General features: G+C 35.4%; 1 protein-coding gene across 1 annotated transcript; it reads left to right on the plus strand.

Moving 5' to 3' along the window:
* The first annotated feature begins 936 nt into the window (after positions 1 to 936).
* On the plus strand, positions 937 to 13,130 carry LOC141642922 (sister chromatid cohesion protein SCC4). Its single transcript, XM_074451914.1, has 13 exons — positions 937 to 1,412; positions 1,587 to 1,738; positions 2,342 to 2,483; positions 4,172 to 4,288; positions 5,074 to 5,575; positions 6,262 to 6,300; positions 6,402 to 6,523; positions 7,829 to 7,975; positions 10,499 to 10,588; positions 10,717 to 10,841; positions 11,274 to 11,479; positions 12,421 to 12,545; positions 12,687 to 13,130. The coding sequence occupies exons 1-13, from the start codon at positions 1,200 to 1,202 to the stop codon at positions 12,873 to 12,875; spliced, it is 2,169 nt and encodes a 722-aa protein (XP_074308015.1). The 5' UTR covers positions 937 to 1,199; the 3' UTR covers positions 12,876 to 13,130.
* The last annotated feature ends 4,243 nt before the right edge of the window (positions 13,131 to 17,373 follow it).

Genomic DNA, 17,373 nt, shown 5'->3' on the forward strand with positions numbered 1-17,373 from the left:
AAAACAGGCCGCGCGAAGCGCGGGATACTACCTAGTATATTAAAAGTTCACTTTCTATAAATGTATAACATCTTGTTTTTAATAATTAATAATATATATTAAAATTTTATTTGATCTTCAAATTGAGTAGATATCGATTGAAAGCAGCATTCAATTTCTGACAGGTTCATCATAGGATTGTAGTAGTACTCAATTTCTTCTATGGTGATAGACTGATAGTCTATCTAATATCTTTTTATTGATAGGATTGTAGTAGTACTCAATTTCTTATGCACTGATAGTCTATCTAATATTTTTTTTTATTGAGTTTTCTATATTTAATAATTTATTTTAATGCATTAGGTAGTTCGCGAAAGTTGGAGACCTCTCATATGTTCATTTAATAATATAGATAGATAGATAGATTTGCTTTAAATACAACGTTTTATTAAATTTACCTATTTTGGATCGGGTCACGGGTCTGGTGGGTTTTGACCCTAATATGCGGGTTATTAGGAAAGAAGAAGATTAAATTAAGGGAAATTCCCACTTGTACCCCTTTGCTATGGGCTAATCCCACTTGTACCCTTACTTTTTAGGAAAGCCCACTTGTACCCTTCAATTTACTAGTTATTCTCACTTATACCCCTTAAGTATAGATTAGTATCACTTGTACCCTTACTTTTAAGGAAAGTCCACACTCCAACATCATAACACTAAGCACCAACAATTAAGACATTAAGTGAATTCCCGTTTGTCATTATGAAGTGGGGAAGAAGTGTTAAGTACCCTCACGTAAGATGTTAAAGGTTATGTCAACAATATGATACCTTAATTGAAATATTTGTTCTCTCTCTAACAAAAATAGTTTTTCCCTCCAAATTCATTTTTCTATGACTCCACTTCATCTTCCACATTCATCTTTTATCATTTTACCACATTTCATCCTCAATATTCATCATTTACTATATTTAAAGGGTATATGTGAGAATAACTAGGAAGTTGATGGGTACAAGTGGGCTTTCTTGAAAAGTAGGGGTATAAGTGGGATTAGCTCATACCAAATGGGTACAAATGAAAATTTCCCTTAAATTAAATTTACTCCGTACTTTAGCAAGCAATACTCGTTGTTAGATTAAAATTGGTGCATTTTATAGGGAAGAAGAAGATTCAGAGTAGAAAAAGTGAGGTGATGAGTTAGAAGCAGCAAGATTATCAGCATGGATAGAGTAGCAGAAGGGTTATGGGGATTAGCAGATTACCATGAACATAATGGAGAAATCCCCAAATCAATCAAATGTCTTGAAGCTATTTGCCAATCTTCTGTTTCCTTTCTTCCAATCATCGAGGTCAAAACCCGCCTTCGTATTGCTTCTCTCTTGTTGCGCCACACTCATAATGTCAACCACGCCAAAGCCCACCTTGAACGCTCTGTAAGTCAACTTCCTTTTTTTTATCGATACCCACACAGTACATGAACCCGTATCTCCTTTCGTTCCGATCATTTGTTTACTTTTAATTGCGATGCGAGTGATGTGAAAATGAGGAGTTAAATTGGAAAGATTTCAGAACATTTTTTGTAATGTGGTTTATTTTATTTTGTGCAGCAATTGTTGTTGAAGTCGATACCATCGTGTTTCGAGTTGAAATGTAGGGCGTATAGTTTACTTAGTCAGTGTTATCATCTTGTTGGAGCTATTCCTTCCCAAAAGCAGATTTTGAACAAGGGTTTGGAGCTTACGCGGTCGCTTGGAGATGGGTATGTAATGCCCATTTTGCGGTTACTTTTATGTTTCTCCCTATTGACAATCTTGTGTGTCCAAGAGAAACATAATTTTCATGTTAAAATTTGTTCATTTCATGGGTATGCTGTCAATGCTTAGCATTTCACAGTTGTTGAATATCTTCGCCCATTTTGGAGCTTACGCAGTCGCTTGGAGATGGGCATGTATTGGTTTTTTTATTTTGGGATATTATGCTGTTACGTTTCAATTTGAAAATGGAGCCAAATACTTTCTGATCTTTGGTTCTGAATTTGGATGTGTTGGGGAAAAATGGTTCAGTTCAGTGGCTATGCTTCTTTTTATTGTGAAGTAGCAATGATTAGATGTAATTATCAATTCGATTTTCATTACCATCTGAACTGTTTGTTGTTCACATCCCCCGGCACTTCTGAAAGTCCCTAAGGCGCTGGGATACTGTTGTTGTTGTTGCTACTGTTGAGTGTTATCAATGCTGTTAATCTCTCACAGGTGCTGAGTACGTTATTTAGTGGCAACGTAAAGTTTTGCTCTTAATATGCTGAATATTTCATGAGGCTTTGGGTGTTATCATTGAATGGTTTGTGTGTGTTTGATTGTAGTTTTGCAGCAAAGTTATGGTACTGTAACTTCACTTCACAGCTTGCTACGGCGTTGATAATTGAAGGAGATTATCAAAATTCGCTCATTTCTCTGACACAGGGATACAATGCTGCTGCTGAAATATGTTATTTAGAACTGCAGGTTAGTCCTTAGATATTGATTTATCACTGGATTCCTATATTTGCCTCTCTTTTCTAGTATTCTGGGTAAGTTAACTACAACAAATCTTACATTGAACTGCTCTTTTGGTGAAATACGTGATGAGGTGCCTTGACAACTAACTAATATAAACTGAATTATTTCTTGAGGTAGCAAAGCAAAAGAGGAAACAAAACGATAGCATGGGGATGAGGGGTTCAGGGTGGTGTTTTTGAAGGCACTATTTGTCTTCGAACTGGGTTTCTCTAATGAAAAGAAGGTATTTTTGTGAACAAATACTCTCAGACCGCGTAATCTTTAGCATAACAGTAAGGTCTAAGAGGGGTCTAGAATGCACCTTAAATGGGGTAAAAATATGTAGATATCAATGAGCTTAGGGTTCTGTGTTTTATCATTTAACATATCATATGTATGCGACAGATTTATTAACTCGTTACCATTTATTTCAAATTATTCATCAGAAGTATGTTTACTTTTAGTTTACATGTAGGCCTTGTTTGGATAGACAAATGGGAGGGAAAGAGGGAAAGGAAAGGGAGGGAAGGGGAGAGGAGGGGTAAAGAGGGAAGGGAAAAGGAGGGGTAAGGGAGGGAAGGGAGAATGGAGAAGGTGCTTTTCCCTCCAAGTCTTTCCATTTAATGGAGGGGAAATAATTTGCCTTGGAGGAGGGACATGGAGGGATCCAATTTCCCTCCCCTCTAAATCCCTCCACCTCCATTTTACTAACCAAAGGAATTCTCATCCTTCCAAATTCCTCCCCTCCCTTCACCTTCAAATCCCCTCGTCCAAACACACCCTTAGACTAGTCCGTAAACATGCATCTAAGTTTTTTTTATAATCCTCGTTATCGTCATCGTAGTACTCCCTATGTCTCTAAATAAGAGTCACTCCTTCACTAGCACAAGAATTAAGGATATGTGGACGAAAATGAGAGTTGAGAAAAATGTGGGAGCACAAATCCTCATAACCACAAAAAACAGACAAAAATGGAATGAAGCAAAGGGTGAACCTTATTGTGCGACAATATAAAAAAGGAAAGAGTGAACCTTATTCAGAGACAGAGGGAGTATTAAATTTCAGAACTGGTAGTGATTGCAGCAATGGTCTGTGTAAACTGTACATTAGGCCCCCTGGCATCGCCATAGGCAGGAAAGCAAGAGCCTTTGAGCCGTCATGGCAATTCTTTTTTTGTTGTATGTCTCTATATACTAGAGAGTACTCTTATATTGTATTTGTTACATTGTATTCATTACGTAATGTTTGTTACAGATATTTTTATATATTTATAGCGTAAGTACTAGACCCGTGATAGTGACTTAATTCCAGGTCGGCTAGCACTGTGAAAACTGACTTGTAGTTAAAATGTTTTTTTGTTACAGATGTTTTATAGCTTTTTAAATGAAGCTGTATTGCTATTTGTGCAAATTTAGCTTTTCTATATCTCGGCTCCAATTAATTCCTATTATCTCCTGCGTTTATTTCATGGATTAGTTTTTGAAGTCTCTTTTGTTGTTGCTGCCAGGATTTATGTTTTCAACTTCTTCTTAAGTCTCTTTGTACTGTCTTTTGTATCTTAGGTTCGTTATAAAAGTAGATAATGTCTTGAATAAATTTAGATATAAACTGTGGGAGAGCTTATTTCAAATACTTAATCATGCTCTGGTGATCAGATGTATTTTGCAACGTCGATACTCCATGTCCATGTGATGCAGTGGGATGACGTAAACTTGGTGGAGCAGTCTCTACGGAAATGTGATGAAGTCTGGGAGTCGTTTTCAGTGAATAAGGTACTATACTCTTAAGTTTTGATGCTTGATAAATCAGTTTGATGAGTTATTTATCTTTGCCCATTTTAGCTGGTACTTAGTTTTGTTGGTAGTTTCATACTTTTGTTAATGCTATAAAAATTTATATTATTCTGCACTTATCCATTATCCATATTGCATAGTTGTATACTTACTATAGCTCTCATTTTATATTTGGGTGTCATGCCATGAGACCCTTGTTGCCCTTTGATAAATACGGAGTTTTAGGTCTAACTTATCAAAACAAAAGTCTATGGTGTAAATGTGGATTGCACCTGTATTTTCCAATGAGGCATGGTTGGATTTACCAATGCATTTTAGAATAAGATGGGTCACTGGTGGGTGTGGTGGCATATCAATTTGAAGTGGGAAAGAAAGAGCACTTTAATATTTTGACTGGTGACATTATTAGAATGGGGCGAACGATCAGAAACATGCAGTGGCAAATGATTAGAAACACTTCACTGTTTTCGAGGACCACTAAATCTGTTTATTCATCCCTTCTGTCCTTGTAGTCCATCACAGATCCTTAGAAATCTTTGGGATCGTTGATTCTCTATTAGGTTGTTTCTCGTGAAGATCTCTATTTTCAAAAGCAAGCTTTGTTTTAAATATTAGTTGGCCTTTTGACTTTCGCAAATACTGTTTTATTTGTTTTACTAAATGGTAATTTTGCATTTAGTGCATTTAGCCATCTGGTATCCATTTTGTGTGAGAGTTTGGTCATCTCAAGTTCATGCCCTTAAGTAGGCTCAATATTTTTGCAGAGAGAGCAGTGCCCCGGTTTACTCTTCTACAATGAGCTATTACACGTTTTCTATCGATTTCGTATCTGTGACTACAAGAATGTTGCTCAACACATTGACAAGCTGGATGCTGCTATGAAGACTGACATGCAACGAACCCAGCGTGTTCAGGAACTGACTAGTGAGATTAATGCTCTAACTCAAACAATATCGCAGCCTAATGTTAGTTATAAAGATAGCTCAGCATTAACTGAGAAGCGTGCTCAGCTTCAACAGCAACTTCGGAATTTGACCACATCAAGTTCTTGTCCCAGTAATGACATGGATTCAGCTGATCTAGGGTTTGTGAGGAAGCCATCTGCAGATAAGCTTGAGCTGGCTCCTTATCCCATCGATGGCGAGTGGCTGCCCAAGAGTGCAGTTTATGCCTTGGTGGATCTTACGGTTGTAATTTTTGGACGTCCCAAAGGACTATTTAAGGAGTGTGGCAAGAGGATTCAATCTGGGATTCAGACTATCCAAGGTTGGTACTCATAGTAATATATGACATTGTTTTTGTTTTTTCTTTTTATGTAATTTTCACATGGTATTCTTCAGCTTTGAGTGCCTTGAACACATTTCTCAAGTTAGCCAAATATTTCAATTTTGTTCCTAGTACCCTTGCGGTTTATAACTTTGGAGAGAAAATTCTTTTGGAATTTGAAAACGAAAAAAACTATTTAAGTCTGAATATTGCACCCATGAAAAGATTGCTTTTTTATGTTGCAAATTTATAACCGACTTCCCTCCAAAACTCATTTACCATTTTTCAGGCACATGTCATAGAAACCCCAACATTTTATATATGTTACAATCTTTGCCATGCTAGGTAAAAAAACTCGAGGGCTAAAATGTGGTCATATTTACTAAATTGGGTACCATGAGAAATGTGTCACACTGTAGCATTCCATGTTCATTTTCGACTTCTATAATTTGGTCTTGCATAGGTGTTTTAACATCTATTCTTCACCAAAATTTTCATAAGATGTATATATATGTATATGGATACATATGCATATGATAATTGATATATAATCAAGATGTCGTCAGCACAACGTAAAGTCGAATAGGATGAACATTGTGAAACAAATGAAGTATATATATTAGTCATATACAATAAACATGTTTTGCTTTGAACTGATTTGAGTAATGAACATCTATTATCTGCAGTGGAGTTATCCAAGCTAGGAATCACTGAAGGTGTGAGAGGTGAAGAACTCTTCTTTGCTTCATTTTTGTAATGTGTTTTTTAGGTCTTCGTCGTCATTCTTGTGTTGTAACAAATGAGAAACGGTGTTGTCTGTTTACAGAAGTGGATTTGCAGCACTCAGCTATCTGGATGGCTGGTGTCTATCTGATGCTGCTAATGCAGTTCCTAGAAAACAAGGTTGCTGTGGATCTCACAAGGGCTGAATTTGTTGAAGCTCAAGAGGTGGGTTATTGGCTTTGATTTTGCATGAATTTGATAAAGAACATTAAATCATACGGAATATATCTTTAGGTTTCCTTCAACCAATTCAGTCACATCTTATGTCCACTGTTTTTGGATTTTAGTGGAATTTTAATGGAATGCTGGAGAATACAGTTAAGCCTTCTCTCTGCAGGAATTGTTAAGACAGTTACAGCTTACAGGGTTGAGTCATGGACTCTCTTTGCCTATGATAGAAATGTTCTTCCACAACTTTTTTCTTTCACTATCCATTTCTCTTGTAGCCCTTTTCCTAATTTTTCGCTACTGTAACAATTTGCGGTACTGATACCCTTCACAACTTTCATAATTCGGTCGTGATGAGGCATGACCGATCAAATTTAAAACCACGTCTTTTATGTGTTCGTTTTTGTGAGGAGAGGATGTGAAGTTGGACTCATGTGACCTCTCAATACCCCAGGTTTGTTCTGATGTGACCTCTCAATACCCCGAGGTCAAGGAAGTGAAAGTTGATTTAGAGGATTGAACTTTAGACTTGGTAACTAACATTGCAAATTTTAGTCAGAACAAAGAACAGCTACTCATTATTTTGACATTTCTTCGATCAAGCTTCACTTGGTTTTAAATTGTTTTCTTACAAGTTGTGAAAACTTACAAGCTACTGGGATATCATGCCATTCTTTTTGTTTTGCAACTCCACCTTAGATTGGATGGACACTTGCATGGGTGGTATATTCAAAAATTAATTTCCAAGATGAGAATGGAGATGAGACAATGTCATTGATGTCTCCTGTTGGTTATACTAGTAGGCAGTAGCTGGTGTATTGATGACTATGTTACTTCGACACGACATTTCAGCTTCAGATCGCATATCCGACACAATTCGCGGCTGATATGACACAGCACATGCGTCAGACAAACCAAATTCAGATACGACTCTGACACTTGACTGCTATTCTTAGATTGACTTTAACGGTGTCAAACATGTGCAAAAGAAGAAAGGAAAATGGCAAAAGGATGTAATAAAAATACTTTTTCAGAAGAAAAAAGAGGAGGGAGATATGGCAGAGGCGAGTGCCATATAATTTCCTCTTTTTTTGGGTCCATGATGCATGGGTAGTTTAAATATTTTACAAAACGAGCGATGTTGGTATTGGTAAGGAAATTTGTTTGACTGTTTCCACATGTCACTTAAATTTTCAAAGAGGAGTGTCACACACTTGACACCGTGTCTGGTAAGTATGAGTAACATAGATTGATGAGTAAAAACTTAAAAGACATCTCACTTATTGTTTAATGCTTTTGTAGGCTTTGGTGCAGATGCGGAATTGGTATATCCGATTTCCTACTATCTTACAAGCTTGCGAGAGCATTATTGAGATGCTAAGAGGACAATATGCTCACTCAGCTGGCTGTTTCAGTGAGGCATCTTTTCATTTTCTGGAAGCAGCAAAGGTACTATTATATTTCTTTTTGCAAATTTAATATTGCTTGCCCTCTACTTTAGTCTTTTAATATTCTATTTGGAGGACTCGATTTTTATGAAATTTTATAGCCTTGTTGAATTTAAGACAATTGGCAGCCTTGTGATCTACACTATATCAGAGTTGCTGCTAGTTAATGAAACTCAAAACTAGGACCTTCTTAGGAAATTATAATGCTAGGGTTTATAGAGAGGAAGGGGAGAAAGGAGAGAGAACAGCTGGTTTCTATAATATACAGTATATTTTTTCGAAGCTATTTGTGCCAATAATTTATTTAAAACTATTATGTGCAAACACTGGATACAAATGTATTTACATGAAATTAATACTTACGCACAATTGCAGCATTTGGAATAGCTTGAGCTGAAGATAATTAGTTTTGGGGGATTTTTAGTAGTTAATGATAATGTATTAGGTGATTTTTTTTTGGTGTATATCATCCGGTTTAGTCCGGATTCTAGCCGGGTAGGACCACTAGGGCGGTAAAAGCTCTCCCTCACGAGTTTTAACACAGGTGATGTATTAGGTGAATTTGTAGTGTATGTATAACTTGAGAGATTCGTAAAGTGTATTAAAGAATCATTAAGGAAATTTAGCGTATTATACTTGCACTAGGAAGTTTTTTTTGTACATTCATTTCTCTTTTGGTGTTTTTAGCTAGTTTGTTTAAATGTTTACGTCAAGCCTTCAAATAAAATGCACTAAGTGTGAGTGTGTTTTATTACAAGTAACACGTGAAAATAGTTTCATGCACTGATGCACTAACACTTGAGAAAATGAATGAGCAAATTTGCATATATGGGTTTATGGATTAATGGTAGTTCTGTATTTCAATGACTGCAGCGCATCATAGGAACCTAAACTTATTTAAGTGTTTGTCTTTCAGTGTGAATTACGGACAGCATAGCATCTCATAGATTAGGGCTGCTGTTTATTTTAATTAGGTTATTGTGAATGCATAAAGTTTTTAATCCCCCTGCTAGACTTGTTAAGTTTAACTTTTTACGAGAAAATAAAAATTAATAGAAATAACGAGATGTTCGGATGGTTCGCTTGATTAAGGCTGTTGTGTCCTTTTTGCCTTATTATTCTGGTGGCTTACACCATTGAAAAGTAATTGCGGAAACGAATGATTAAAGTATTAAACAAATAGTCAGTGAGTTAGCAGCAATGCAACAAGATGAACTTGTAAAGAAACAGACCTTATCAACAGAGATGCCAATTTTGTTAACTATGAAATGAAAGGGGGTGTCTCAGTCTCTTAAGCATACTGCCGTGCGGCCCGTGCATCTGAGGTTGAGGTGTTCTATATTTATCTGCCTGGAATGAGGTTTTGGAAGCCAGTATATGGTTTTTGTATTTTTGAGAAGACTAGTATTGGTGCCCGGCTTCGCCCGAGCTACCTCTACTTACCATTAAATTTTTTTTTTCATTAAATAAAATTACTTAAAGTTGCATAACCCATAAATTTATCATTAATATATATTTCTATGACATATCCTAAAATTACGATGAAATAAATTTTGAGACAAATTCACTACTCCCGCTATTAATATTTTACTCTTATTAATGAAATAATAGTAATATTTAACTACTTGCCCGTAATCATTGTTACTTTCACTACTCCCGTCGTAATTATTGTTACTGTCACTACTCCCGCATTAATTAATATGATAATTTCACTACTCCCGCCTTAATTATTGTTGTTACTTTCATTATTGTCGCATTAATATTGATTATTATACTACTCTTGTTGTTGTTTCCACCACTTTCACTAATCTCGTTAATTATAATATTGTTACTTTTACTATTCAAATGAGTGATTACTATCATATTACTGACGAAATTACTTTTACTACTTAGGCATGCAATTTTAAGAGGATTATATATTTATATAAATATATTACATATATGCATTAAATCAAATCGAAATAATTATGCAATATTATATATTATGGAATCTAACTTGAATTATTTATAACCTACTTATTATATTTTTGTATGTTAAATAATTAACATCTCTATACATCTAATAAACTATAAAGTTTAATAAAATTGCATAAATTTTAAATTTAATATATAATTTTATGATGATAATAATTAATATCATAAGTGTGCATGTTTATACTAATTAATTATTTTATTTTAAGGAAATCGACCATGTTTTAGTCTCTTACAAATGTTTAGGAAAATTACCAAGCTTCTATATAATTTAATTTTAACCCAAACTATATAATATTTGCATTGAGATCCCTTAATCGGGTCCATCACACGGTGCTATTGATTTAAAACTATATAGTATAATTAATTTGTATAACTTTCTTTAATTACATTGAAGTCCCTTGGTTTCTGGATTTAATATATAGTATTGATTGATTGATTGATTGATTGATTGATTGGTTATATCTCTAGTTCTTGGTAAAATATCATATCTCCACATGAACCCCATGTTTTATAACTTTATTAGTGTGCTTACATGTCTAATATTTTGCAGTTAACGGAGAGCAAGTCAATCCAGGCTGTGTGTCAAGTTTATGCAGCAGTTTCTTACATTTGTGCTGGGGATGCAGAATCTTCATCACGGGTAATTCTTCACTCATGGAGCTTATCTTCTTCCCTTGTGTTGTAAATTTTTACAGAACAAGATTATGCAGTCGTCTGTCTGTTTGATTGGTCTGAGACCAGCAGTCATCTCATTTGCTTTCCACTCAGGCTCTTGATTTAATAGGGCCAGTGTTCAGGGTCATGGATTCTTTCATAGGAGTGCGCGAAAAAACAACTGTTCTGTTTGGTTATGGTCTTCTGTTAATGAAGCAGCAAAATCTTCAGGATGCACGGTAGGAATCCAAAATTTAGTTCACTTTTTATTTAATTCTGATCTCACTCATGTTTTAACGACGAATAGTCAATCCAAGAATTGTGTAAAATCAGTAATTGTTAAATATTGCTGCGGCGTACTTGTTAGGTTGGCATGAAATATTGTTAGCTCCTGCAGCCTTCTCAATCATATGACAATGACAACCTTAATCTACTGAAGTTTTATTCATGTTATAGATATGTTGCTTTTGCCTTGACATTGTTTTTTATGGACTAGCTAGTTCTGCCCCAATGTTTTTCTGTATATGTACTTCAGTTTAAAAAAAATTATTGTCTCCACGGAATTCTACAGGATGTGATTTTGTTTTTGATTACAAATAGAGTTATTGTCGGACACAAATGAGAGCAGTTTTGTTCAGTTTTAATATCACAACTCCTCTTCTATTTTTCAGTATACGCCTGGCCACTGGATTGCAGTTAACACATAGTACTCTTGGAAATCTGCAACTGGTGTCACAGTACCTTACTGTTCTTGGGAGCTTGGCTCTAGCTCTTCATGACACTGCTCAAGCTAGAGAAATTCTAAGGTCTGCTTTGACTTTAGCCAAGAAACTCAATGACGTCCCCACTCAGATCTGGGTTCTCTCTGTTCTGACAGGTACGCGATATGGTTCAATAGCTGACATTGATGTGCACGAACATAGTTTTAAAAGAGGCTGCTGAAGGCTTAGAGGTACCCACCTAAACGACTTAGGGAGCCTAAGGGTGAACCTTTTGTATGGATGGTTGCAAGCGACCCTCACTCCTATGCAAATTCCATTATTATTGTTTTTCTTTTGTTTTACCCTTTCTTTTGCCCCATTATCCTTATCTTACATGTTAGTTCTATTTAAAACTCTGTACAATGTTATATTTTGGGAAAAAAAAAATATTTGCCAAAATGCTACTCGTGTGCATCAGGTGCCTTGTTTCCCTTCACGCCATTGAACATCTGCTTCATATGAAGTAGGATTATTATTCTTGATTCTTACAGTTCCTTCAATAGAGGTTCCTGTGGAGAGGGGAGTGGCGGAAATGTTTGACTTAGGAAGAGTTGGTAATTTGCTTTTCGTTTTCATTGAGTCCCAAGACTTGATTTCAGTTGTGGAATAGGATAGAATAAAGTTCAATGGTTCAATAAACTTTGATGCTTATTGTATTGTGAAGTAGTAGAAAATTGATGCACTTAATGACACGGTTTTCATTTTGGGTCATTTCTCATAGTGAAAAAAAAAACAAGGGTAAGGCTGCGACTTTTGTACACCAGACACCTCCTACCCAACCACAAGCGGGAGCCATTGAAGCATATTGTGTAATGTTATTGTTGTAGTAGGAAAATCAATTGCCTATAAGATATCAACCTTCAATTTGTGTTGCACGTGTGTTTGGCTTGATGGGCATCAAATAGACTATAATACTATATAAATGGTTATTAATATGTCTCTGTCATAACAAAGATGAATTCTTGCTCATGGTTTATTTGGTAATCAGCTTTTGAGTAAATTCCTTAACAAAAGTTTATTTTCGCCATACGTTTTGTAAATTATTTTGCGATTGCAGCTTTATATAAGGAGCTGGGAGAAAGGGGAAATGAAATGGAAAATTCAGACTACCATAGGAAAAAGGAAGATGATCTGCAGAAAAGACTGGGGAATGCTTATGCATCTATTCATCATATTGAGCTAGTTAGTGCCTTGATCTTTCTAAAACTATCATTTACGAGTATAATCTAGACTTTCAAGTTTTGTGGTGCCTTAGTATGACGATCTGCACATGTCTCAGACCCCGACATTTAGCATGTCTTTACTCTCATTTATGTTTTCCAGATTAATAAGGATAAAATTCAAGTCCAGCAATTACAAGACTCTGATAATAAACGTGCCATGGAAAGCTCGTCCATGAAGGTCAATCTTGATATTCCTGAATCTGTAGGTCTGACTGCAACGGTGCCTCAGGTTTCATCATCTAGGCTGCTTGATTTAGATTCTGGAAGACGAGGGAAGCGAAAAATATAGTTAGAAACTGTAAATAGTTATTGTTTGTGTAACTTATGATCCCGCATGTATGTTTGTGTATGTATGTATTTCTTCGTAGCACGACCCTGTGTGTATGTATTAGTTCCTAGCATTGAACTATCATCATTCATCAACATAGCTGAAAAAGGGCCGATCAATATTTTAATCTGGCTTCAATTGAACACCAACCCAAAAGTATTGTTTGTAGATGACAGAGAAATAGATTTTTATTTTGCACAAATAACTTGTGCGTGATAACTTTTTTTTTTTCTTTTTTTTGACAGCAACAAATAGCATAGTTTACAAAAGAGCTTCTTGAGCAAGATTATGATAACTGATAATTGTTGGTCATTCACCTCAACTTGTGCATGATAACAAATCAGTGTTACTACTCTATCGGAAGCAAATGATGGTGAATAAGCCAATATGGTTTATAGAAGTATGCCGTAGCGCACTAATGTTCTCATTAAGTAAGATGAACCATTTTTAGGAGTCTCTCGGCCTCTAGACAATGTCTATATCACTTGCAAAAGGTAACTGTTGCAGTATAAAAACAAGCACCAGGTGTTGAAGAATGCAATTCAGCATTTCAGATCCATGCAGAGCAGTCATGAAAGGCAGCCAGTTTATATACTCCTTATTAATTAAGCTTCCAAGATAAAAAGTATTGGTGAATAGCAGGGCAATTCTCCTTTGGCGTGACGGTAAAAATGCATTTGAATCTTCTGCATGCCAAAGGAGAATTTCCCCGTTATTCACCCCAACAAAACACATTTGCTAGCATAGAAAGACGGTTTACTTGTATTGGTGAATGGCAGGGCAATTAGAATGCATCTCCATTTTGTGCATGCCAAACGAGAATTTCCCTATTATTCACCAACAAACACCAATTAAGTATGAGGAAGCTTATATATTTATTTTTCATGTATTGAATTCTGAAAGGGGTACTTTGATATGCCGTCATCGTTTCTCAGCTTCAAACTGAATATGCCCAAGGTGAAGACAGCATATGCTGGCATAATTTGATGTCTTTAAGACTTGATGCATCTTTTGTTGGTCCTGCCCTCCGAGTCTCCGGTGGATGATACTCCATCACTCACATACACACTCCTTTTTTCACTTTCTTTGATTTGGATATGCTTTTAGAAGACAGCTTATTCTATTCTATTCTTGAGTGTATGTATATCAATGAAATACATGCATGACAAGGTGACAACAACTAAAATGCTTAAATCTTGAGTGTATGCAGGGAATAATAGCATTTCAGAAAAGTTTAGGCTGGTTTTGCTCTACTTTTGAGCATTTTGATTTTGTAATTATTCCGAGAATGAAATTAAAATGATAATTCGAAACAGGAGGCTTAATTAAACTGTACAGCCTAAAGATAAACAGGAGGCATAATTTCTGTGGGATTTGTCCCAATCATTTATTTTGTCTTTTCTTATTCTTTTTAAGGGTTATTTTAATCAAAGGCAGACAAATGATTGACACGGAGGAAGTAATAAATTTTATGTAGATTTTGCCTACTTCATAACCCATCTTCAGATTAGGTAAGTATTTGTGAAAACATATTTTACTAATGTGAAAAGCTACTCCAGCTTGGTATTATAGAAAGAAGACATAAAAGCATTTGGAGAGTGCTTTTTAAATTTTGCCAATACTCGTGATCCTTGCGCAACCGTTCCTTATACAATACTTTTGTACTATGCCAGAGACACTAGTACTGCATTGCATCCAGAATGGATGTACCATAGTTCCTTAACTTTTATATATCATCAATGTAGGAAGTTCAAACACGCTTGTACCAGGAATATGCTGATATCAGGAATGTTATTTACAAAATAATGTTGATGGAGTATGGTGTTTATAAATACCGAGTTTCAATTCAGTTTGATGTATGAGTAGCCATGTAAAGTGCAAGGGTGCATTTCAGGGCATAATCTTCTTCGGCAGACAGCACTGTTTAAGTTATGCCGACTGCCAAAGAAGATTTGCCCGGAAATTCATCTATGCAATCAAGTACACACACCATTGTCCTTATTGTTATGAGTAGCCATGTAAAGTGCAGCCATGCATTTCAGGGCATAATCTTCTTCGGCAGACCGCCAAAGAAGATTTGCCCGGAATGAAATTCATCTATGCAATCAAGTACATACATACAACATTGTTATTGCTTAGTGGAGTTGTAATTGCTTAGTGGGGATGTGGTTGAATAATCGCCGCCGGGTGTCCTAAAACTTCATCCAAGCGTTTGATATAGCATCCTCTAGCCCAGCATTCTTCTCCTTAGACTTCATCTATCACTAGGTACGGTCCAATAACTTATTTTTTAATTAATAGACTTATGTACCCTTAAAATATTAAATTTAGTAACTTAACTAAATTAAGCGCCAACAATAAATCAACACATTTAGGGTAACCGGAATCTTCCCAGGAGGGGTAAAGAGTAATGGACTAATGGCTAACCACTAAGATACTACTCCCTCCGTCCTGGTCAATTGTTGTCTTTTGGTTTTGGCACAAAGACCAAGGAAATAGGAGGAGGTCAATTATAAGATGACAAGTGGACAAAAGTGAGTATGAAACATCAAATTGTTCATCAAATGCAATCCTAAAATAGAAAGGACAACAATTGACTGAGACACCTTAAAATGGAATAGGATAACAAATGATCGGGACAGAGGGAGTACTATACATTATTAGTGCCAGGAGTCTTTATCATGACTAATTTATATTTATATTATTCAAAAAACATTATCACAATATACCAACTACAAGTCTTCAAGCAACATCACGATACAACAACATGCATGCATTCTATAAGTAGAATTGCGTATACCAAGGGGATCTCAGTCTCTCAAATTTGCAACAAATTTCAAGTGAGGAATTCTCTTCTTTTACCAAATACGATTATATATACATATAATGAATTCCGCGTAATCTCACTTTATCAATCCATTTTTTTTTCATAAGAAAGATGATTCTTATGGCATAACTTCACGCAACATAATTATCAAATTTGTATTTAAAATTTTAAAATATCATATTTCTTGTTTGCCTCCTTAAATTTTTTGTTACTTAACTACTAATTCTGGTTAGGTTACGCCATTAATATTTGAGCCATACTTATAAAAAAAAGTTATTTTTTAGTGTTTGTATCAATTAAAAAATTCTCCCTCCTTGCCATTGAGTTCTTTACAGTTAATTTTTGCACAAATGTTAATGGAAACAAGCTGAGTATATAATCTTTTCATATGCTAGATGACCAAAATACCCTCATGCATGACTCACAACTTTAGTGTCACAATCACCAAGAGGAGTCACTAATAATAAGGAGTACTTAATAAGAGTAGTTTGGTTAATTAGATGATTAAAAAAGGTCCATACAGAGAAAGATAAACAATCTAATGGAACAACCTAAAATAAAATACCCAAATAACTCAATAGAACGAAGGAAATGCAAATTTAGCAAATTCATTTGAAGGTTAAAAAAGCAAGCCATTGATAATATAAATGAGTGACGAAAGTAGGCATAGAGTGTTGGACAATTTTATGTGAAGGCTTTTTAAGACGAAAAAAAATTCATTACTTAAGGGCAACGGAGAATGATTATATATTTAAATTAGTGATTCATATTCTATAAAATCTTGTTTTTGTTTAATTTTAATAATATTGTATTTCATCAATTTTAACCTCATTTTTAGATAACATTTAACCATTAATTAATAAAGGGTGTTGATTTTCGTAGTACGTATTTTACTTATCGCAGTACACTTTTGACCATTTTACCCCTTATTATCTCTCCTTTTTACCTACACTGTGGCTACACATTGTACTGCATAAAGAAAAATTCAGGAAATCCCGTAATACAGTGACTTCATCGGCCTACCCACCACGTTCCGTTAGCCATCCACCCTTGCCACCACTGACAAGTGTCAACAATCTGCATTTGGTATTATAGGATATTGATCGAGAGGGAATAATGCAGTATACAATGTGTTGCATTGAAGATATATTCAGGATTAGAGGACATTGCAAGCATAGAGAGCAGAATATGGTTGAAGCTTTGCATTGATTATTTCTGTATGTACGAAAAGAGAGTACATAGTGGAGTATATATGCAGCAGTTACAAGATTGTGCTTTTTGGTAGTACACAGAGGGTAATAGCCTAACTGGATAATAACTTGCTTATGTAAGACTAAAGCTAACATAGTAGATTCCTAGAACTAAGGTGGATCTCTATGTTTAGGAGTTGAATATTCATGCTTCCTTTTCTGCTTTCTTGCTTTGTCATTTCTCTTGATGATGTCATCACTGCTTCCATCACTACTATCTTCTTTACATGGTATCAGAGCTCAGGTTCCAAGCAACCTAGGTCAGGACAGAACAAAGGGAAATCTGTCTCCTATGCCAAGCATGGGAGGATGGCAGGAAATGTATCAATGAATGAAGGTCAAGGTGACATTGGTGGCACCATCACCCTGACAACACAACAGT

Source organism: Silene latifolia, chromosome 2 (genome assembly GCF_048544455.1).
Source record: "Silene latifolia isolate original U9 population chromosome 2, ASM4854445v1, whole genome shotgun sequence".
Lineage (NCBI taxonomy): Eukaryota > Viridiplantae > Streptophyta > Magnoliopsida > Caryophyllales > Caryophyllaceae > Silene > Silene latifolia.